General features: G+C 33.3%; 1 protein-coding gene across 1 annotated transcript in view; it reads right to left on the minus strand.

Moving 5' to 3' along the window:
- Window positions 1-1,658: 1,658 nt before the first annotated feature.
- MANEA (mannosidase, endo-alpha) overlaps window positions 1,659-24,607 on the minus strand; it is a 32,903-nt gene continuing 9,954 nt past the window's right edge. Inside the window, exons 3-6 of the mRNA XM_011955176.1 lie at window positions 15,336-15,445; window positions 6,628-6,704; window positions 3,072-5,683; window positions 1,659-2,760 (exon numbers count right to left, since the gene is read on the minus strand). Coding sequence (XP_011810566.1) covers window positions 5,026-5,683; window positions 6,628-6,704; window positions 15,336-15,445 — 845 coding nt within the window. The 3' untranslated portion in view covers window positions 1,659-2,760; window positions 3,072-5,025. The remainder of the gene's footprint in view (window positions 2,761-3,071; window positions 5,684-6,627; window positions 6,705-15,335; window positions 15,446-24,607) is intronic.

The raw sequence follows: 24,607 nt of genomic DNA on the forward strand, positions 1-24,607 counted from the left end.
GCCATTTTCACGATATTGATTCTTCCTATCCATGAGCATGGTATGTTCTTCCATTTGTTTGTGTCCTCTTTGATTTCACTGAGCAGTGGTTTGTTCTCCTTGAAGAGGTCCTTTAATAAAAGTTGTGGCATGCTACTCGTTTAGGTGACTGTGTTCAAACATAAAAATTTCTAAAGTTTAATACATGCATTTCAGCTGAATTTCTTCCAAATAGATTTTTTTTTTTTTTTTTGCATTTGATATTTTCAAGGCAATTTCAGGGCAAAATTTGTATTACATGAGACTCTATTATCAAATTAACACAACTAGAGTGTTTTGATAATGACTTTTGGTAAAACTCAAAAGCACTTTTATACAATAACATAATTGTAATCATGTATTTTAAATATAATTGAGTAGCTCATAATTCTCATTGTGTTGCTTATAGTGATCTTTGCTCAGATTTTTAACCTATTCTTTTCAAAAATGAAAACACAAGAGCATAATACAATCATATACCATAATTGTAAGCAGTTTTATCTTACTACAGGGCATTATTCTTTTCTATCATAAAATATTTATATGGGGTTTAGCTTCCAAAGATTTTTTGACTTTACGGTAAAATTTATGGGTAATTTAATGTAATCTGAGAAACCTGAAATTCAGTATCTTTCAATATAGAATATCCAATATAAAAGTGTCATTATGTTTTGATTTCAATAAATTTTAGATGTATGACTATTTTTGCTCATTAGCCCTTTGACTTTTGATGCCATAAGTAGTAATGATATAACAACTAAAAAAGCTAATCACTTTGAAAAATGTTCCTCCCTTCACTGATAGTTGGAACATAATAGCGCTACTACTCAGTTCTTTGATTTGACTAAGGATGAATGAGTCTCTAGAAAGTAATTAAGCCAAAATAGTACCTAAATTCTCAAGGATAATAATCTGGCAACAAGCCCACAATAACATTTAGCCTTTATGTAGATATACGACAACATAGTATAAAACTTAATTTGGAGTACATCTTTTTAAAGACTAGAAATGTTAATATAATTTTTAAATTGTATTATTTTAATATGGAAAAAGTAATGCTTTGAGCCATAAAGCCTTTTTGCTTGTGGTTACATCAAGTTTTCATTTAGAAATTATAAATATTTGCAAAAATAACTGAAATTTTGCTGGTTGTAAATTATTGCTTTTCTTCACTACGGGATGTGAGTGTAATTCAAAATTTAAATATAGATTTTTAAAGACTGTTTCTGTAAGCACTGTAGAGTTTAGGAGCAGTCATGTTTAAACTGGCTAACTGTGGTCAGTTTGAAAACGTGCAGGAACTTGGTAGGTTCTCTACTGGTTACTTTGCTGTTTTAGAATATTAATTTCCTAACGGATGTCAGAGCTAATATATGATTACACTCAAAGAAGAAGAAAAAAATAGAAAAACAGCTCCCAAATTAAAAAAAAAAAAACCAATTATGTGTGCATGTATGTGTGTATATTTAACACAAGCTTATAGATTTAAAAAGTATATGCACTTAAAGATATTCACTTTGTAAGTGCTGCATTATCTCAAAAGAAAACATATAAAGAATGATTACTGGATACTTCTTTTCATTTGTTAATTGGAAATCAAATAAGACATTTCATAAAGAAAAATGATAGACTTTAATATCTAAAATACAATGCATTACATCTATGGTTTTATGAAGTAAAAATTAACCATTCCATGTAACAAAATAGTAATTTTTAATTACAGTCTTAAAACAGAAAAATGTTAACTCAAGTAAACATTAATAACAGCAGTTGTTGACAATATTAGTCCTTAAAAGAAACAGTAAAATATTTGGTTTCTATACAGTCAAAACAATTAGACTGATTAAGCCATAAAAATTAATAACTTATGAAAGAATCCATTATGATTCATGCATTGTATGTATACCACTTTGTTTTAACAGTTATTATACTATATTGAATTCAAACATAGTTTTTTTGAATCAAGAAATTCTTTGCTTTTATTTACTTGAGTTCATAACAATTTAAACTGTGTTACAAATAAAATGGTAAAGGCAGCTGTAATGAATACCTGAGGAAGACTTTGAAAGCTTTCCTCTCTAAGAATTAACAGAATTATTAGAGATATTTCCTAATGCAGTTGGCTCACCTTATTTGTGGGTTCTACATCCATGGCCAAGAAATTGCCAACTGAAAACTCTGAAGATGCACAGACTTTTTTTTTCATGTCATTATTCACTAACCGGTATAGTATAACAACTATTTACATAGCATTTACATTGTATTAAGTGTTATAAGTAATCTAGAGATGATTTAAAGTGTACAGGAGGATGTGCATAGGTTATATGCAACTAATATGCCAGTTTATATCAGGGACTTGAGCATCTGCAGATTTTGGTTTCCATAGGGGTAACTGGAACCAATCCCCCACAGACACTGAGGGATGACTGTTTTTATTAAAAAGGGAGAAAAAAACAGATATTAATATAAACTAGTAATTATGAGATCAGATGCCATTCTTCCATTGAGAATAACTTTGTGCAATGAAGACAGAATCTGCTTTATCCTACTCTGAAATCTGTTACTGCTGGTTGGTTAGGGTAATGTGTTGCGGAATCACAACAAAGCTCAGAGGTGAAGAATGCTGTGTGGATTCGCCATGTCTACAATGGGAAAAAGATAGAAAGTGGTGGTATCTGTGTTGAGAATATGCTGACCTTGTTTTTATAGACTTTCCCTTAATCTCACAACTATTTCCTAAAACTTTTTTTTTTTTTTTTTTTTGAGACGGAGGACTCGCTCTGTCACCCAGGCTGGAGTGCAGTGGCTGGATCTCAGCTCACTGCAAGCTCCGCCTCCCGGGATTACGCCATTCTCCTGCCTCAGACTCCTGAGTAGCTGGGACTACAGGCGCCCACCACTACTCCCAGCTAGTTTTTTGTATTTTTTAGTAGAGACGGGGTTTCACCGTGTTCGCCAGGATGGGCTCGATCTCCTGACCTCGTGATCCTCCCGTCTCGGCCTCCCAAAGTGCTGGGATTACAGGCTTGAGCCACCGCGCCTGGCCCTAAAACTTACTTTCTGTCATGGTGGGCTCAAATACACAATGTACACAATGACAAAGACTCCGCTGTGGTAGATACTTCTCTAACAAAACTTTAATGAAATATGGTACATTATAGAAGAGTATTAGGTATGACATTTATAAATTATACCTAAAATAATCTATTCAAGTTAAATGGATATAAGAATAAAATCCACAGGTTGTATCTCTAAAGTATTACTATGTAAGTGCTTGGTTATATCAAAATGTCAGTATAGTGATTTATTCTTTTATTTTCCCCTAGAAAATGATTACTACTACTGTATTCATTTCCTAAGGCCTGATCATTCTCTGAGAAATGACAAATTCCAAAACTATAAATAAATTAAACAGTAATGTCTCTTTTCAATAACATAATTTGTGTCAAAACCATCGTTTAAATATAAAATAAATTTTGTCATCTGATGAGCTATTTTATAAAAAATTTAGTGCTAATTTATGTTTCTGAATGGATGTCTTTATACTCTGAAGATTTATAGGCATTATTTTTTAGTATTATTCTATTGCTTTTCTTAATGGAACACCTAAGAAATAACATTTATGTAACAGGATATATATTTTTTTCACTATAGTTATAGTTATAAACATTAACTATAAGAATAGAGTGCATTTTATTTAGTTTTTAAGCAGATTTAATTTTAGTATACAAGTGATCAATTTGTCACAATATGACAAGTTATTCACGACAAGTATTTTAACCTATAGGTATAATAAAAGTCTAACATTTATTAAATGGGGATATTACTATATAAAAAATTGAAAGTATTAGTTTTTAAGTAAAATATTAGTTTCTTCATTATTATACAGTGTTAAACTTAATGTAAAGCTAAACTTCTGGACTTACCCTAGACATAAAATAATTTTCATTTCCATGTCTCTAGAATCTAAAATGGTAAGTAAATTTTCTCTATTACTTTTGGTCAAAATAACTTAAATTAAAAGACAATCTAATGACAGTAATAACATTTTTCTTTCCTAAAAAAATATTCGGTCTCTGATTTAAAGATAAGAATAATATAATAGTAACGACTTAAAGATTGACCAGATACACTAAAAATATTTGAGCATCATATCTACATAATAATTGTGAAACAACTGTTTTCCTATAACTGAGAAGCAATCATTAACTTTTTCATAAAAGGACTTGCCATAGCTTCTAAAATACGGAATTCAGCACTGTAAAGCAGAAACACTAAACATGCCAAAACACCTAGCATGGTATAGGTAACCACAAATTCTGCAAATGACACACTGTGCTGTAGATAGCAGGCCTTCCTAACACAATTTGGTCATGGTAAGGTTTAATTTATGTAATTAAATTTAAAAAAAAAGACTATTAATTTAAAGCCATTTCGGGTTCACGTTCACAGCAAAATTGAGAGGAAGGTACAGTGATTTTGTTAATCTTAAGAATTTCCTCATTATTGAAGAGTTATCCAGAGTCTAAATACTAAAACAATAAAGTTGATTAAATTATTTTAAAAATATGACATAAAACATGTACATTATCTTTCAGGGTTTTTTTTTCTTTGATAGATATCCCAAATATACACACAACCCTATTTCTTTGGGTCTAGGATGTCAGTATAATTTAACTGTGTGCTAAGTGCTTTAGGTAACACAAGCATTTATCTATCGTAAAATGAAAATTCAATTGCCATCAAATCAGAATTTTGACTTCAGTCAGAAATGCAGTAAATTATGCCATAAGGAATATATTTGTATACATTTTGTCTCAGATATTTTCTCATGTGGTATTCTGAAGGGTAAAAATTATAATATTATCTGTAAGAATTTTTAAAATGTATTTTTAAATATAACTACTAGTATATACTGGTTTTGACAGTTTTCTTTCCATAACGCAAAAGGAGCGCTATTTTTAAAAATTAGGTGATGTTTATAACTATTAAACTTTAATTAATGCATTAAGAAACAGGCAGCTGGTGATCTAATGTATAAGTTGTTCTTTCCTTTCTGTATTTTTCAGACCACTTGCGAGTCAGTTCTAGGTAAAGACCTGGTTTATGAGGACGGTAATCTAGGTACACTGTATTACTGGTTCTTTTGGGAACAGCTTTTTCAATCTGAGTCCCTTCATGCCACTCATTAAAAGAGGTGATAGAAATTAAGCTGGGGTGTGTCTGAAGTGCGGCACTCAGAGCAATTTCATAATACTTCCCATTGATCCGGTTCCGAGTGTTTTGCGTGTTCCATGGACGGATGCTGGTATCTATGTATCCTGGGCCCACACTTGGGATAAATATTAAGTTGTATTTATCACAAAATAATTTTAGGCTAGCCCAATTCTGATGTGATGAGCCATAAGTAAAGCCATTTGTGGCAAAATATGTGTAAATTCCATCAAAACCACTTTGAAGAATATCATACTTATGTTTTTCTTCAACTAGAAGGGCAATAAACAATCCATCATAAGGAGAATTGCGAATACTCCGAGACCCTGAGGTGGTTAACAGATTGGCCCATTTTTCAGGTTTGGTAATATAGGAATCATAGACATAAAACATAGGAAGAGCATTGCCGGTCTTCGTCTTGTACCTGTAAAAGGCTGGATGATTTCCATATCTAGAAAATAAGCATATATAAAAGCGAAATGAATATTCACAACTCATTTGCTACAGATAAAAACTGTTTATGTACTGAAAATGAAGGAATCAGTGCAGTTTGAACACATTACTTTTGGTCAAAGTAACTTAAAATATTAAAAGACAATCTAATGACAGTAATAACATTTTTCTTTACTAAAAAATATTTGGTCTCTGATTTAAAGATAAGAATAATAGAATTGTAACAACTTAAATTTCTTAGGGGAATCAGTTGTGTAAATGTAGTAATTAAAAATGCATTTTTAAGTTTACACATTAGAAAATGAGATACTGGATACATTACCAAACAAGTGATTAACCATCTCATACTGAGGTTGACAAATGATGACTAATGCCATAAAAAGCCTATGATTCTCTATATTAATACATAAACTGCTTTTTTATCTATCAGTAATGTATGTTCTACTGTTGCTGACAAGTTTCTTTGTAAGACTATGGCACCTGTCAGACTATTATCAGTACAATTCTTTGAAAAAATGAAAACTGCATTAATAAATTCTTTTTGACCAGGCTAGATATAAATGACAGTATTAGCTCTGGGTCTACTGCGTTAAAAGAAATACTTCACTTTTAATAATCTGAATCTTCTTTTTAAAAAGATAAAGCTATATTCCGAAAGTTTAGAAAACAATGTCAATTTAAAATATCAAAATTACAGAAATCATAAATAGCCTATAAACCTGTAACACGGTAAAAACAGCAATCTGCCAAAAAGAAAGTGAATTGTAAGGAACTTCAGCAATGTTCCTTTAATAAAATTAAATAACAATTTAATTTTATTTTATTAAAAAATGGAATAATCATAAATCATTCAAATCTCAAATATAATTTAATGTACTATTCTTAAAACAATAATTATCACTGGATAATATAACAATATTTATAAATACTGAAGAAACTCACTTGTCTATAATATACTTGACATTTTGGTACATGTTTTGATCATCTCGATTGCTATATGGTTCTATGTGAAAAGTAACCTAAAACAAAAAAATCAGTTATGGGATAAATTATCTATAATGTAAAACGGAAGTATATTTCATATATTTAATAAAGTAACTGATTAAATCACCTTAATTTAAGATGAATATTTATCGAACACAGAAACTACCAGAGAATTTTTAGCAATAAAGTTTACTGCTAATAACATGCTAAACATTTTATACTTATTATCTTGGTTAATCTTCACAACTCCCTAAGGTATTTGTTTTCTTAGTAAGGTAATCAAAGATAGACAGAACCTTAAGAAATGTTCAGTAAGTTGTTCCAAGTCACCCAGTTTGTTGGAGGTAATACTGATGATCTGAATTCCGAGTTCGAATGCTTAACCACTATGCAATGCTTCTTTTTATGTTTACTCCTTATAAAAATATGTTTCTTACATATTTTTTCCCATATAAGATATATAGGAAATACTCTATATTCAGATATATGTTTCTTTTAGGAAAACGACCAAAATAATATGGTCCAGAAAAATCTGGATTCTTTACAAGCATGTGACTATTAAGTTTAAATTCAAATGGAAGTCATTAGCAAAATACATATAAATTCTTCCATATCATTAAAACAGCATTTTACGAAATAATATACATTTACTTTATTAAAAAATTTATAATGAAATCGCTTAAAAATAATATCCACTAGTGTCATAAAGGACAGTAATTTTCATAATGCCTAAATATTTATGGTTTAGATATCCCATACACACACACACACACACAAACACACACATACATACATATATACACATGTGGGGAAAAGAAATAAAGATCAGACTGTTACTGTGTCTATATAGAAAGAAGTAGACATAAGAGACTCCATTTTCTTGTATATTTGAGATGCTGTTAATCTGTGACCCTACCCCCAACCTTGTCCTTGCAAGAGACATGTGCCTGGTGACTCAAGGTTTAAAGGATTTTGGGCCATGCAGGGTGTGCTTTGTTAAACAAGTGCCTGAAGGCAGTATGCTGGTTAAAAGTCATCACCATTCTCTTAATCTCAAGTACCCAGGGACACGTAGACTGCCAAAGGTCACAGGGACCTCTGCCTAGGAAAGCTACGTATTGACCAAGGTTTCCCCCCATGTGATAGTCTGAAATATGGCCTCGTGGGATGGGAAAGACCTGATTGTCCCCCAGTCTGACAGCCGTGAAGGGTCTGTGCTGAGGAAGACCAATACAAGAGGAAAGAAGGCCTCTTGGCGGTTGTTGACGGTTAAGATAGAGAAAAGCATCTGTCTCCTGACCGTCTCTGGGCCATCATCTCGGTGTAAAACCGGATTGTATGTTCTGTTTACTGAGAAAGGAGAAAACCGCCTTAGGGCGAAAGGTGGGACTTGCCAGCACAATGCTGCTCTTTATGCACTAAAAAGGTTTATGAAGATGTTTGCATATGCCTATCAAGGCACAGCGCTTTTCCTTAAACTTATTCATGTCACAGAGATCTTTATTCACATGTCTTACTGCTGACCTTCTCCCTACGCTGATCCTATTATCCTGCCACTTCCCTTTTTTCTAAGATGGTAAAAATAATGATCAATAAATACTAAGGGAACTTAGACACCGGTGCTGGCTTGAGTCCTTGGTATGCTGAGCACCGGTCCCCTGGGCCCACTTTTTCTTTCTCTATACTTTGTCTCTGTGCCTCATTTCTTTTCTCAAGTCTCTCATTCCACCTAACGAGAAACGCCCACAGATGTGGAGGGGCAGGCCACCTTCATACACACACACACATTATATATATGTAAACATATAGAGAGCAGTAATTACAATTTTTTTTTTTTTTTTTTGAGATGGAGTCTCACTCTGTCACCCAGGCTGGAGTGCAGGGGCACGATCTCGGCTCACTGCAAGCTCCGCCTCCCAGGTTCACGCCATTCTCCTGCCTCTGCCTCAGCCTCCCCAGTAGCTGGGACTACAGGTGCCCGCCACCACGTCTGGCTAATTTTTTGTGTTTTTAGTAGAGATGGGTTTCACTGTGTTAGCCAGGATGGTCTCCATCTCCTGACCTTGTGATCCGCCCTCCTTGGCTTCCCAAAGTGCCGGGAATACAGGCATGAGCCACTGCGCCCGGCCAAGTATTTTTTAAAATACCGTGCACAGACTAAAATTAATTAAGGTTGGCTATACATAAATCAAGACAAACAAATTATGGCTAGTAAAACCATTCTGTATACCACTTCTAATTAGTAAGGTAAAGAAGATACTTCTCTTAGACGACAATCTATTTCAGATTCATAAAACAAAGAATGAGGATTTTCACTTTTATTCCTAGTTTTACTGACTTACCAACATCAATTAAAAATCTTTATGGTAGTCTAATAAATTTAGTGATACTGTTTTAATTTCAGGTTTCAGGCTCTATGAGGTATTTACGGAACTAGCGACTTCTATTGCAATATGAAACTCCTCTGTTTTCAATTACCCAATTAAAGCAAAATATATTTTACATTAATCAATGCTACTTGTTTTCACATAATCAGTTTTTTTTTTTTTTTTTTTTTTTTGAGATGGAGTCTCACTCTGTCACCCAGGCTGGAGTGCAGGGGCACGATCTCGGCTCACTGCAAGCTCCGCCTCCCAGGTTCACAACATTCTCCTGCCTCAGCCTCCCGAGCAGCTGGGACTACAGGCGCCCACCACCACGCCCGGCTAGTTTTTTGTATTTTTTAGTAGAGACGGGGTTTCACCGTGTTAGCCAGGATGGTCTCGATCTCCTGACCTCGTGATCTGCCCGTCTCGGCCTCCCAAAGTGCTGGGATTTCAGGCTTGAGCCACCGCGCCCGGCCCACATAATCAATTTTAAAGTTAAATAATATTTAATAAAAATATAATCTTCTACTTTAAATGAATTACAGTAATATTACAAAAATAAGTTTTTGTCATAAAAAACTTAGTCAAATTCATTTTTGCACCTTATTGTTAGTATTGCCAGGGTAGTAACTGCTAGGGCAGTTAGATTTCTCAATAACTTTGGTATTTGCTTTTTAAATTCAGTTGAAAGCAAATTACCAAGTGTATAGGTATTACTATTATATAATGTTTCCTTGGGTAATTCTTCCTTCAGATACATCACTGTGTTTTCTAAATTTCCATGTTATACATGAAGGACACCGTATTTAAGCAATATCTAACTTGAAATATCCCATATCAAAATGAATTTGCTTTTACAGTTGCAAACAACAAATAGCATGCTATTTTTGAAAAGCACAGATCAATATATTTGCAGTAAATGCAAAAAGCTATTATTGATAAATATAAAACATTTAAAATTTTCCCTCATGTATTTCTAATTTCTTAATTATAATAAAATTACTTTGCAATTTTAATTAATGATGTGATCTAGTCTCCATCTCTCTATTCCATTTGGAAAAATCGATTAGTTCAATTTTAAAATAATAGAATTCTATATATAAAATGAAATGTCTATCTTTAGAGAATAAGAATATAAACATTCCCTCATTTCATGTTTGTAATTTTGACCTTTCCTGTCTCTTCCCTACCCTGCATTTTAATAACTTTAATAAATTTTAATAAACAAAATGAACTTTCTTAAATAAAAATCTGATATTTTTCTCCTTCGCCAACTCCATTCCCTACCTTCACCCCTGCACACTCCTCTATCTCCCGCCACAACAAAAACGAGGTAGGTCTTCCTACTCCTAGGTGGTGCCATAAGACCTCATACTTTCCTCTTCCTGAAATTTACTTGTCTTTGTGTCTGACCTCCAGTAGATTACAAGGCATTTTAGGAACAGAGATAATACTTTATCCTTCTTCGTAATATTGTCAGCATCTGGGACTGCATCTGACACGTAGCAGGCACTAAATGAATGAATGCATGCCTAAATAAATGGACTAATGATTTGCATGCAAAAACAAACAACAGTTAAACTCTTAAGTCTACCATTTATACTGAATTTAGGTAAGATTCCCAAAGTTTTTGCCACGAATTCACAATATTCATTTAACAAGGAAAACAAAAAACGAGAGGCCATGACTAATATAACATGTTTCAAATGTCGGTGAAAATCATTTAAAAAAGAATCACAGACATACTTATATGCATGTATCACATGGTTGAAATCGGCATAAGCCTGAAAAGCAGATAAAATGACTCTAGAGCCATATGCAAAGAAATAATGGATGTTGATAAACCTAGTATAAGAAATGTGATTTCTGCATAAAGTAGAAAGAAAATACGCTACTTTAAAATAACATACTAAATTTATTAAAATGCAAGAAGATCACCAGGGCTGAGTTGGTTCTTTCCCCTACAATCCTGAGCAAAAAAAAATCACTGAATCTGCCCAATTTTTCTTTACTTAGATGAATGATTTAATTCAGTCAAGTTTTGATTAAATAATGCCACGTAACAACCCCACAATCTCAGTGGCTCTAAAAGACAAACATTTGCTTTTTGAACATAAAATCCATGAATTGGCTTATGATGGCTCTGCTCCAGGCTGGTTCAGATCAGCTCATGGGTCTGTCATTCTGAGCTCTAGACAGAAGGGGGCATGCTTTTCTCATAAAAGAGAATAGGAGTATAATCATGTAAGCGCATAGTATACATTATCTTTTCTCACATCTCATCAGCCAAAGCAAGCCATAAGGCCAAACCCAACAACAGGGCAGGAAGTATACTTACTCTGCATGGAGGGGAAGGAAAACCAGAATATTTGCTAAACAATGACAGTATCTACCAAACATCTCTATCATGTCTCACTCAAAAAACTGTTCCATTGTTCTTAATAGTGCAGGATAGAGTGCATATAGAGGAAGGAATCCAGCCCTGATTTTTATACTCTCTGCAAAACCAGCCTACCAATGACGGTTATAAGTGCAACAGCCTTCGCTCTAGTAAACATGCAGACAAGTATAATTTAGAAGAACAGAAACTAAATCGCTTTCAAAAATCAAGATTTAAATTTTACTTTCACTCATTTACACTTCCAAAAAAAAAAACCTAGTCACATTTGCTAAAGATAATGAAAACTAAATAAAGCACCAATCATGTCCTTTTCTTGCATGTCTGTTTATAATTTAAAAGGCACTTACTTAAATTAACTCTTGGTTGAAGTTAACAAATCAAAATTACAATTACAAAATATTTAATGACTAATATTTGTAAAAACATTATATAATCAAGATGAACAAAAGCTTAACTGTGAGATGAATTCATTCCCTAAAAATTCTCCATCCCTAAACAAAAAAGAATAAAAATAAAAATTATTTTTACCTCAAAAAGTAGAGAGAACTAGAGAGAGGGACATCAATGAAAAAAGGAGAATTAAAATATTAAAACCATTAGAATATTTTAAAAATAAAATTGATACATAGGTTTTTTTGGGGGTGGGGGGTAAGCTAATTAATATTAATCAAAATGGTGGAAAAAGGGCACAGTATTTCCATGCTTTGAAGATTAGCAAGAAAAAAGAGATGTTGCTAATGAACGCATTTTACACTTAAAGTTTTAGACGTGGTCAGTTATGTGCACTGGAGGCTACAATTTGTCAGCACACAATCTACAACATCATTAATCTTTTCCAATCGGATTGCCTTAGCACATTAAATAATTCTAGTAAGGTATTGTCATTCATTAAACATTAAAATTTCCTTATATTAGCAAGAAAAGGGAAAGTTTTCCATTCTTTAAAAAAACAGGATTTACTGCATTTTGCTGAATTGGGAAAAATGTCCGTTCCACAACAACAGAAATCATAAACACATCTAACAAATAAAACTTTCTTATGGTTTCACTGTCTTTGTACAAATGAAGGGGATAAGCCAAGAAGATCAAGGAACTAATATAAGATTCCAGAGCTACTCAGTTGGAACAAGCTCCAGCCTCATGATTCCAGGTCTATTCTTTGTCTATACCTAGTTCCTCACCAGACACGAGGCCAAGAAACTGTTCTGAAAATTTTGGAAAACATCAGTCTATCGCGTTCCAAGTTTTTCTGATCATTAGATATAAAATTTGTAGCACAGAGAGATCAACTATGTTGGCAACATTAAATAGGCAATCAATGGTCGAGCTCTTTGCTACACTCTCCTTCTCTACACAGACGCTTTAAACAGGAGAAAAAGCTAACCAGTCTTCATATATCGTAACAATTTCATTTTCTCTTTAAAAACTTCCTGAAAGTACTAAAATAGCCAGTTTCTTGAGCTCCCATATTCCAGGATTTTGGCAGGGCCGGGCCAGAGGAGCAGCTCTTGGACTTGTTTTGTGGAAGATAAATCAATCACTTACCCAACCTCCGCCTGGGTGCCAGAACCTGGAGGCTTGCCTATCTGCAGATTTCAAATGCCAATAAGAACTCACTGAAAGGCACCAAGGGACACGGCAGGTGACAGCTCTTGCTAGACAGCTAATTTGAGAGATGCTGTCTTAACAGTTTCAGGATAGTAAATTAGAAAGAAGCAGCAGCTTTAATGGACAGGAATAAAAAAATGCTTGCCTATTTAGCTCTTTCTCGCTCCCTAGAGTTCCACTTCTATTCTCCAATAACTACTCAATCTCTAGGCTGCGAAAGGAAAATTAAGACAAAATTAATGTTTCATATTTTTATTTGAAATGAAATATTTCAACAGTGGTCCATAACATATCTTACAGGGCTCAATTACCACTAATGGACAAACCACATTGTCTTCCATTAGAATATAATTGCAAGAAGTTACAGAGCAAATAAAACTGTTCAGCAAACTTTAAGAGTGGTTGCAATCTGAAACTCAGGGTAACGGTAAGTGGTCTCTAGTTAAAAGACCCTAAATCCTTTTTTTGAGATAGACTCTCACACTGCCATGCAGGCTGGAGTGCAGTGGCACAAATCTCAGCTCACTGCAATCTCTGCCTCCTAGGTTCAAGCAATTCTCGTGCCTCAGCCTCCTGAGTAGTAGCTGGGACTACAGGTGTGCACTACTATGCCCAGCTACTTTTTGTATTTTAGTAGAGATGGGGTTTCAACATGTTGGCCAGGCTGGTCTTGAACTCCTGGCATCAAGAGATCCGCCCACCTTGGCAACCCAAAGTGCTGTGATTACAGGCTTGAGCCACTGTGCTTAACCTGACATTTTCATTAAGATTTGCAAACACAATACATTGAACAAGAAGGAAAAACTCTAAGAAACATGAGCAAGCAGAGAATAAGAGTTACCTGATATGAAATAAAAATGTCCAAGAACACAGAACAGAGAAGATAATACCAAAAATAAAAAAATAAAATAAAATAAAGCAGTTTCCTGAGGGCAAGATCATGAATAAATATTCTTTTCATAACTGATTTTTAATGATTTTTTGAATTACATACTAGATTCCTATATTAAGTGTCAAGTCTCTGTATCCATCTCTTTCTCCAAATTGAGGCTAATGTTATATTCTTTAATTTCTATCAATGTATAGTATATATTGTTATCTGAGAAGATAAATTTTTCCCCTCATTAAAAACTTTAAGTCTCACTTGATTCCAACATATTTATAAACTTTGAAATTAGTTTGTTAAATTCTGTGTTTAAAATCTCATCAGAAATTTCTAATTGGGATTGCATTAAGTTTACAAAAGTTATTAAAAGAAAGAAAAATGTGAGAATGGTTATTTCTGCAATTTGAATCTTCTCATCAAAGTCATGGGAAGTCATTTATGCAGGTCTTCCATATCTTTTGATAAAATGCTAAAGATTTATCTGCATATATATTTGATGTTATTTTCAATGCACAGTTTCCCTCTATTTTGTTCTGTAATAGAGGAATCTTACTGAAATGTACATGTTTTCATTCCACGCACCTTACCGAATTCATTATTTTTCATAGTTTTTAGACAGTTTTCAGGAGTTTTGTATTTGTCATTTGCAAAGAAAAAAACCATATTTTATTTAGAACTATTTCTTCTTTTTGCATTTTTTAGTCGAACTGCTTGTTTAGAGCCTCCGTAACAGCACTAAATAATATTGTAATCTTGTACTGATCTTGGTTGAGCATGACACTACTTTTTCTCCATCAGATACAGTGTTTAAAATAAGCTACTAAGAGACACCTGTTATCAAGCTAAAGAACTTTGGTTACTAAGGACTTTATTAACATGAATTTTTCTTTCCTAAAATTTTCAGTATCTGTTAAGATAACCATATTTTACCTTCTTTAAATAATTTAAATAAGCACTAAGTTTTTTTTACTTAATGCTTACTCTGTGCCAGACAGGAATCTATGTTTTACATGAATTATTTCATATAATCTTTGTAACCATTCTGTGTGTAAGGAAGGTTTTGTTGCTATTTCCATTTTAGAGATGAAGAAACTGAGACACAAGTCATATTATAAAGCTACAAAGTGGCTGAGCCAGGATTGAATGTAGGCCTGTTATAAATATATCAATATAAATATATATACTATAAATAAATATAAAACATGATTAGAAACAGTAAAGAATCTCTAAAATATAATTTAGATAAGATTGAAATTCTTATTATTATATAAAGTTTCTTTATGAAATATAGTATTTGAGATGCTAAGTCATTATCATTTTTAATTAAAATGACTATTTCAAAAATTGTTATTACTATCCTCCTGTCCAAAAGAATTAACTTATGTATAGCTTGAAAATAAAATACCTTCAGGTTATATTTATGAGCTTTATCCAAAATAGTGGGTACCAAGTTATCAGTAGGTTCTCCATTTTCATCATTTACATCAGGTGGGTACCAAGAGAGGGCTAGTACACCTAATAGAAAAGACCGAAAAGAAAGGGAAAAGACAAGAACATGAATGCAGATATTCTTAAAAAGGCATAATAAGTACCAAATAGTTGACAATAAAAGAACATATTTACACGAGGTGGTTTTGTTAAGTTCCTTCAGAATACATATGGTTATTTGATCACTTTGTCAATATTTATGACCTTTTGATCAGGCATTAATATGCTTTTGTAAAAGTGAACAGACTTTACATTTTAGAGTTTTAGGTTTACATAAAAATAGCAAAGAAAGTATGGAGTTTTCATATACTCTTCCTCCTACCTGCCCCTACCCTCCACACAGTTTTTCCTATTATTAACATCTTTCATTGGTGTGGTACATTTGCTACAATTGATGACCCAATATTGAAAGATTTTCATTAACTGAAGTCCATAGTTTACATCAGTGTTCACATTTTGTGTTGTACAGTTCAACAGGTTTTGACAAATCTATTATACCATATGTCCTCCATTACAGTAGCTGACAAACTAGTTTTACCAGCTCCATAAACCTCCTGCGCTATACTGATTCATCCCTGTTCCCTCTCCCCCTCACCCTGGCAATAACTAAGCTTTTTGCTGCCTATAGTTTTGCCTTTTCCAGAAGGACATATAGTTGGACTCATAAAGTATGTAGCTTTTTAGAACTGGCTTCATTAATTTAGCAACTTGAATTTTTAGGTTCCTTCGTATCTTTTCATAACTTCATAGCTCATTTCTTTTTACTGCTGCATAATAAGTCATTGTATGTATGTTTATATATTCACCTAATGAAGGACATCTTGGTTGTTTCCAATTTTTGGCAATTGTGAATAAAACTGCCATAAACATTTATATGCTGTTTCTATGTAGATCAATACCTTTTAACAGAAGATTCTAACATAGTAAAATAATTACTCTTCCTCTATGTAGTGCCTGCCTACTTATTTTTGAATTTATAAATTATGTGTTGGAAGCATAAATTACATGGAAATCACTAACCAGAGACAGAATACTTAAGATCAATTAATTGAAAGCCTCATTATATATACAAAGAAAGGGACAGGCCGGGCGCAGTGTCTCAAGCCTGTAATCTCAGCACTTTGGGAGGCCGAGGCGGGTGGATCACGAGGTCAGGAGATCAAGACCATCCTGGCTAACATGGTGAAACCCTGTCTCTACTAAAAATACAAAAAACTAGCCGGGCGTGGTGGCGGGCACCTGTAGTCCCAGCTACTCGGAGGCTGAGGCGGGAGAATGGCGTGAATCCGGGAGGCGGAGCTTGCAGTGAGCCGAGATCCTGCCACCGCACTCCAGCCTGGGCGACACAGCAAAACTCCGTCTCAAAAAAAAAAAAAAAAAAAAAAAGAAAGGGACAGTCATCAGAAAGATGGCACAAATTTTTAGATAAATCAACAGACTCTTTAAGGCAGGGAAATAAATAACGATAGTACCAAAAGAGAAGCATGAGGAAGTTAAGAAATTGAAGGTAAGAAACTGCCAGAGAAATAAATTTTAAGACCTAAGTTTTGTGCTAGCCATGCCATGTACAAATAAATAAGTCCCATTAGGACAACAAAATCAAAGTTAATGGAAAAATAATCCTTATGTCCCCTATCCACTCTGAAAATAAGAATGGCAACTAGAACAAAAGATAGAAAAATAACCTGTAACATATGAGGCTTGAGGGAAACTGGCTAGCCAGAGGAAGGCATATCCTAAAGAGGAATGCTGGTGAGAAAAGTGTCTGGAGACAATTAATATAACATTTTATAAGCAATCACTTATAATCTTGTAAGATTACTAGCTCAGCTTGTAAGAAGAGTATCACCAATGAAAATAAGAATGACAACAAAAGTTTTCTAAACATGGGACCTACCAAAAAATTATTTTATGCAAAAAATAAAAGAAACAAAATGAGAAAAAAATAAACATTAAACAACAGAAAGATTATGCCATGAATCTGAAAATTATAAGCAAAGCATTCTTCCATAAAAGTAAAAACAAAACAAGATTCCTGAGTGGACTAGTTTAAAATAACAGTTGGTCTAATAGTAGACCAAGCACTCTCCATGAAAATAACCATTATTATTACATAAAACATGGGGAGAAAATGTCTTAGAGTCAAAGAGCTGAACAGAGTAAGAAATTTCCTGGCCAAATTGAAGGGAAAATGTGAAACCAGAAAGATAAGTGAGCAGCGAGGTCTGTTTGCCCCAAGCAAAATTCGTAGAAGTAAACCAACTCTCAAAAACAGTGAATTAAACTGCAGGTTCACAGTGCTTGTACAGTCCTCTAGCTTTAGACCTAATTTAAGGTAACCCAGAAATGGTATTCTAAACAGTCACACCAGGCAGAAGCAAAAGAAAGTCCTTTCTGGAGGAAGGCATCTTCTTCCTGGGCCTCAAATTATTTACAAAAAGTATTTTTTAAAGAACATTAAATAGTATATAATCAAAGATAATTAAGAACACAAAGAATAAAACACCATGCACAAGAATCAGCAGAAACAAGACAACAGCAACAACTTCAAATATTGCCATTACACACACTTCTAAAAATTATCTTCATAGTTTAAGAGAGAAAAGATAAAAAGCACTTACCCTGAAAAATTGTGACTTTTGTCCTTTTCCTAATTCATCTACTACTCTTTGATTTCTTTTTGTGAGAGGCAGGGCAGTACAGCAGAATATGCATGGACTTCGAACATGTATTCAAGTATCTCACCACTTATCAGCTACAAGAACTAAGGGCAAGTTAACTTCTTGCTTCTGTGGCCTCACCATCAAAACAGATAATCCTTACCTTTCAGGATATATTTTAAGTACACACATAGAATTCCATTAACTAGACTACAGTATTCGATAAATATTGGTTCCTTAAACTACAATGTTCTCTGTTTTTTTCCTCACATTTTTCCCTCCCTCTTCAACTATACCCCTCTCCTAGCACACACATACACATGTACACACACATGAGCTTTAGTAACTTTTTTTTTTTTTTTTTTTTGAGACGGAATCTTGCTCTGTTGCCAGGTGGAGTGCAGTGGCGCAATCTCAGCTCACTGAAACCTCCGCCTCCCAGGTTCAAGTGATTCTCCTGCCTCATTCTATCGATTACAGATAGAATCCCTCCTCTGGGATTACAGGTGCCCACTGCCACACAAGGCTAATTTTTGTATTTTTAGTAGCGATGGGGGTTTCACCATGTTGGCCAGGATGGTCTCGATCTCCTGATCTCGTGATCCTCCTGCCTCAGCCTCCCAAAGTGTTGGGATTACAGGCCTGAGCCACTGCGCCCAGCCAATCTTATCCATTTTAAGACTATCATCTCCATTCCACCACTTCTTTACTCTCTTCCTCAAGCTTGATTACATTCTAGTCCTATGCTGTCCAAAATAATACCCATATCTACCATGTAAATTAAAATTTAAAAGAATTAAGTTTTCTTGCACACTCAACTAGCTACATTTCAAGTGTTCAGTAGCCACATATGAGTATATATCTACTGTTTTAGGCAGCACAGATAGAGAACATTTTCATCATCACAGAAAATTCTACTGGACAGCACTGCCATATTATTCTGATTCTCCTAATTAACCACTCCATTCTTGGTCTAGTAATTTCTCTTCCTCTTTTATCCTCTTTGTAAGTATACTCTATGGCTTTGGAGGAATGCTCTTTCTTCTTACAATGTTGTTGTTTCAGCTTCTTTATTCCATCAGTTATGACTTCCAGATATCTAACTCTATCCACAGCTCAATTAATCATTATACAGTGTCTTTTGGATTGTGACACTGAATAAATACTAGCCTGGGAACCACGCCAATGATTGTCTTACTTCTGAGGAGTGTTGGGAATTTACAATGGCAGTGAATCCTTGATAGTAACCAGAGAAGTGTCTATAAAATAAGCCAACTGAGTATCACTTATAAGTAAAATCTACTACTCTGTATTTCTGTCATCCTAATTGCTTAGCAAACTCTAAGATGCTCTTTGAAGTCCATTCTTGAAATATGAGCAAACTAAATGCAAAAACTCATGTCATATTGCTTATGTCACCCTTCCATGTCACTTATTACAGGACCTTCAATATAATTGATAGTTAATTTTTTTGTTGTTGTTAGTAAAGTGATGCGCTGAAATCGGATAACAGTTAAGAATATAGGGTATAAAAATCAGACAGGCCTAGAGAATTGAGTCCTTATTCTGTTATTTGATAGATGTGTACCTTTAGGTAAGTTATTTTACTTAAGTTTCCACATCTGTAAAACGGAGGATAAGGTCTGTTTTAAAAAGCACAAATGAGAGAATGCATCACGCACAGTAAAATACCTAAAAAGTGATTATAAATAACATTTAATAACAAGAAGATAGTATAATGATAGATAAATTTGGATACCTTGAGCCCTAGAAAACTTGTTATGTGTTCATAGGAAACTTAGAGCCTCTTTTGAACATCTCAAACATTCTTTCAAACTGAAGCTTTAAGAGAAAAAAACGCAAGCTCATTTCTAGACATAACACAATTTTCACTATCTTACTCAGGGTGACACACTTTTAACAAAATATTACAAGGTACAGAAAAAAAACAAGAAAAACAATTCACTGCCAACAGACAAAGCAATCAATAGAACCAGTCTCACATATGATGTTGGAATCATCAGAGAGAGAATTTAAAATTACTGTAATGACTATCTTAAAAGATCTAATGGGAAAAGTAGCTAACACACAAGATCTGGCAAGAAATTTCAGCAGAGACATGGGAACTGTAAGAACAAATAAAACAGAAATGCCAGGAATGAAAAACTATTTAAAAAGATGAATTAATGCCTTAATTTAATAGGCTCATTAACAGAGGTGAGAAGACAATCAGGAAACTTCAAGGCAAGTCAAAAGAAATTACCTTATCCAAATTACCATAATGAGAAAAAAGACTGGGGAAAACAATAGAACAATGCATTTTACAGTTGTGAGATAAACATCAAAGTTCTAGTATACATGTAATTGGAAACCCAGAAGTAGGAAGTTTATTTGAAAAAATAACCAGGCTGGACATGGTGGCTCACGCCTATAATTCCAGCACTTTGGGAGGCAGTGGCAGGTGGATCACGAGGTCAGGAAATTGACACCATCCTGGCCAACATGGTGAAACCTTGTCTCTACTAAAAGTACAAAAATTAGCTACACGTGGTGGAGCGTGTCTGTATTCCCAGCTTCTTGGGAGGGTGAGGCAGCAGAATTGCTTGAACTCAGGAGGCGGAGGTTGCAGTGACAGTGAGCTGAGCTCCACTGCACTCCAGCCTGGGCGACAGGGTGGGAATGCGTCTCAAAAAATAATAAGAATAATCACTAAGAATTTAGCAAAATTAATAAAAGACATAAAGCAACAGATTAAAAAATTCAGAGAACACCAAGAAGGATAAATACCAAAAAACAACAGGAGTAACAACCAATCATATCATGTTTAGACTGCTAAAAACCAAAATATAAAAAAGAAAAAAAAGAAAAAAATTAAATGCAGCCAGAAAACAACAACAACAAAACATAATCCATCCATGAGGATATAAAAAGATTTTTTAAAATTATGGCAGGCTACCCATCAGAAACCATGAAAGACAGAAGAAAAAGACAGAAGAAAAAAAGAAATGGAGTAAATTTTCAAAATTCCAAAAGAAAACAATCCTCAAAAGCTGCCCATTGAGAATTGCACAGCTGATGAAACATCTTTCAAAACAAAGGCTACAAACAAAATTTGAAAGTATTCATTGCGAGGAGACCAGTAAAACAAGATAAAAGAAATTTTTAAGAGAGAAACAATGTGATACTAGACATACACTTGGATCTACATTAAAATACGGATGGGGAACACTGGAAATGGAATAAATGTAAAAAAAATCTTACTTTTAATAACTATGAAAAACAACTGATTATTGAAAAGAGTGATCAGCAAACTATGACCCATGAGCCAAACCTTGCCTTTTACAGGCCAATTCATCTATATATTTGTCTATCTATTGCTTATAACCATTTTCACACTATAAGGACAGAGCTGAGTGGTTGCAAAGAGAGAGAGTGAGGGACTCACAAAATCAAAAAAATATATTAGGTAGTCCTTTACAGAAAATGCTTGCCAACTTCTGGTCTACAGCAACGATAGTAAAATATGATTTCTTATGTGATAGAATTATGACAATAGCAAAGTATGGGAGGGAAACATAGGGAATATCAGTAGTGAAGACCTTACATTACACATGAAGTATATACATCATTTGCAAGTAGACTGTGATTATACAAAGATATATTTGGAAAATTCTGAGTTAATGACAAAAAAAAAGTTATACATAAGTAAATACTATACACTAAATATAATCACAAAAATTGCTCAATTAATGGAAAAGAAAATCAAAAAGAAAAAAGGAAACAAAGAATGAAACATGAAGCTGTTAACAAGATGGTAGATTTAATCAATCCAATCATATTAATAATCATATTAAGTACAAATAGTCTAATGACACCAATTTAAAAATATAATTTTCATGTTGTATTAAAAAAATGAGGACCCACCCATATGTGATACACAAGAAAGCCACTTTAAGTATAAAGACATAGACAAGTTAAAATAAAAGAATGGAAAAAGATGTACTCAGCAAACACTGATCAAGGAAAACTAAACAGTTATATTAATGTCAAAGTAGCCTTCAGAAAAAATAATATTACCAGAAATAAATAGGAATATTACATAGTAAGAAAGTACTCAATTATCCAAAAATCGTAACAATCCTAAATGTTTAATGCACCTAACAAAAGATCTCCACAACATATGAAGAAAAAACTGACAGATCTGAAGACAGAAATAGATATATTCACAAATTTGTTTGCACTCTTCAATATCCATTTACCAGTAATTAATAGAACAAGTAGAAAGAAAATCTTCAAGGATAGAGAAGACCTGAGTAATACTAGGAAGAACTTGAACCATCTCACACTTATACTTCATTCAACAACAGCAGAATACACATGCTTTTCCAGAGAAAATCAATGAAACCAAAGGTTGGGCATTTATAGCAATATGAAAGCTTTGTGGAACATCACCACTCTACAGTTTAAATATAAACTTTAAACTTAATGTAAATAGGTATTATAAAAGGAAAATTTATGACATATTAGACGCTATTATGTACATTTAAACTTTATGCAACTAATTCATCTCATTGTGACTTCTACTTTTATGTACAAAATTTTTAAGGCAGGAGATGCAGAAATAAGAATTGTAACTTTACTAAAACAAGTATGTCATACTTTCAGGAAATATTCTAATGTTGAAATCCATCTAGTGTTTTTAAAGCAACAATGATGAAAACAAAGGAACACCTGGGGAATGTGACTTGCTCATCCTTATGTCCCTAGAATCTAGCACAAGCCTGGAACATCATGGAAAGTCAATAAATATTTAGTGCTAAACTGAAACAATGGGAAGATAATTTTAAAGTCATAGAGTATATTATGTTTTGCTAAATGTAGTAGTTCTCTATTTTGCCATAACAAATTCTCACAAATTCAGTTGCTTATAACAACGTAAATTTATTATCTTACAGCTCTGCATGTCAGGAGTGTTGACATGGATCTTAATATGCCAAGATAAGACCAGGTATTAGACTGGATGACGTTCCTTTCTGGATGCTCTAGGAAAGAATCCCTTTCCTTGCCATTCAAGTTTGTAGAGGCTACCACATTCCTTGGCTCATGAACTTCTTGTTCCATCTTCAAAGATAGCAACAGGGGATCAAGTCTCTCAGTGCATCCCTCTGACTCTCTTTTCCCTCCTCTTCTTCTATTTATAAGGACTTATGTGACTAGATTAGCTGTACCCAAATAATGAAGGATAATGCCATCTCAACTTCAGATGATTAGCAACCTTTTGCACCTGCAACCCTAATTCCCTTTTGCCACATAAAATAATACATTCACAGATTGTGGGAATTAGGATGTGGACATCTTGGAGGCCATTTTCTGACTCATCTACTAAGGTTTTAGTAAACTGTATAAAAATAAGAAGGCATTCATCTGGTACTTTTAGAGTTGTAATATAGCAATACAAGAGGATAATATCCATGATACGTAATATTTTACTTAAAAGACTTGAAAAGGATACAAATCTATCATAGGCTATTATATCTAAAACATTATATAGAATAATTGGATTTTAAACATAATATTAATAGTTCATTTTATCATTCTTTTCAAGGAAGGGTTGAGCCATTAGGATTTATGCACACCACACTTCTAATTGTAAAAGCAGAAAATCAACCGACTTGTACTCTGCGATATAACAGTATAATTACTTCACACAGCAATTCAATTTAAGATAAAAAGAAGGCCATTTATATCAAAGGAAAAATATGAATGTTAAATATGTAGTCAAAGCACAGTCAACCATACAACAATTTAAATCGCCTTCATTTACTATCTTATTCAATTCCAAGAATGCCAGAGTCAGCATGCCAGCTCCATGGAGTAAAGTAGGGTTTTGAGTCAGTATTCCAATAGTCAAATTTTTCTGCCTGGTAACAATGAGTATAATTCAATATTTAACTCATTAAGAAATTATTTATTTATTTATTTACGAATTGATTATGTCACTTTTATTATCAAGTTTTTTTTATTTTTTTCTAGGAGAAAATCCATCAAAAAGCAAAATATTTACATCAGTAGTGAAGCTGTCAACATTTAAAATCGAAATGACTGTATGACTGTCAATGTTTAGAAATAATTAATGTTCATATACATGATACAATAGTAAAATACTATACAGGGAAAAAGGTCTTTATAAATATGAGATAGGCACAAAAATGTTAATTGAAACTTTTCTTCCTGATCACAAACTATACCAAACATAGTGTAACACATATATTATTTACATCTAAAATTTATATTTACTATAAATATTATTTATATGTTTATGTATTATAAATATGTATTAACATAATAGTTATATTTATAATGGAGGGGGAAAAACCCTCATTGTATACTATTCAAATTGCAAAGGAAAATTAAAACTTTAAAGAACAACCATTGTCTCTGTCAATCTAGCATAGTTTTTAGCCATATCAAGACAATCTTGAAATAATAATAAAGACTTAAATGTGATACAACTTTTTTGTAAAAAATA

This window comes from Colobus angolensis, unplaced genomic scaffold, assembly GCF_000951035.1.
Source record: "Colobus angolensis palliatus isolate OR3802 unplaced genomic scaffold, Cang.pa_1.0 Scaffold398, whole genome shotgun sequence".
Taxonomy (NCBI): Eukaryota; Metazoa; Chordata; class Mammalia; order Primates; family Cercopithecidae; genus Colobus; species Colobus angolensis.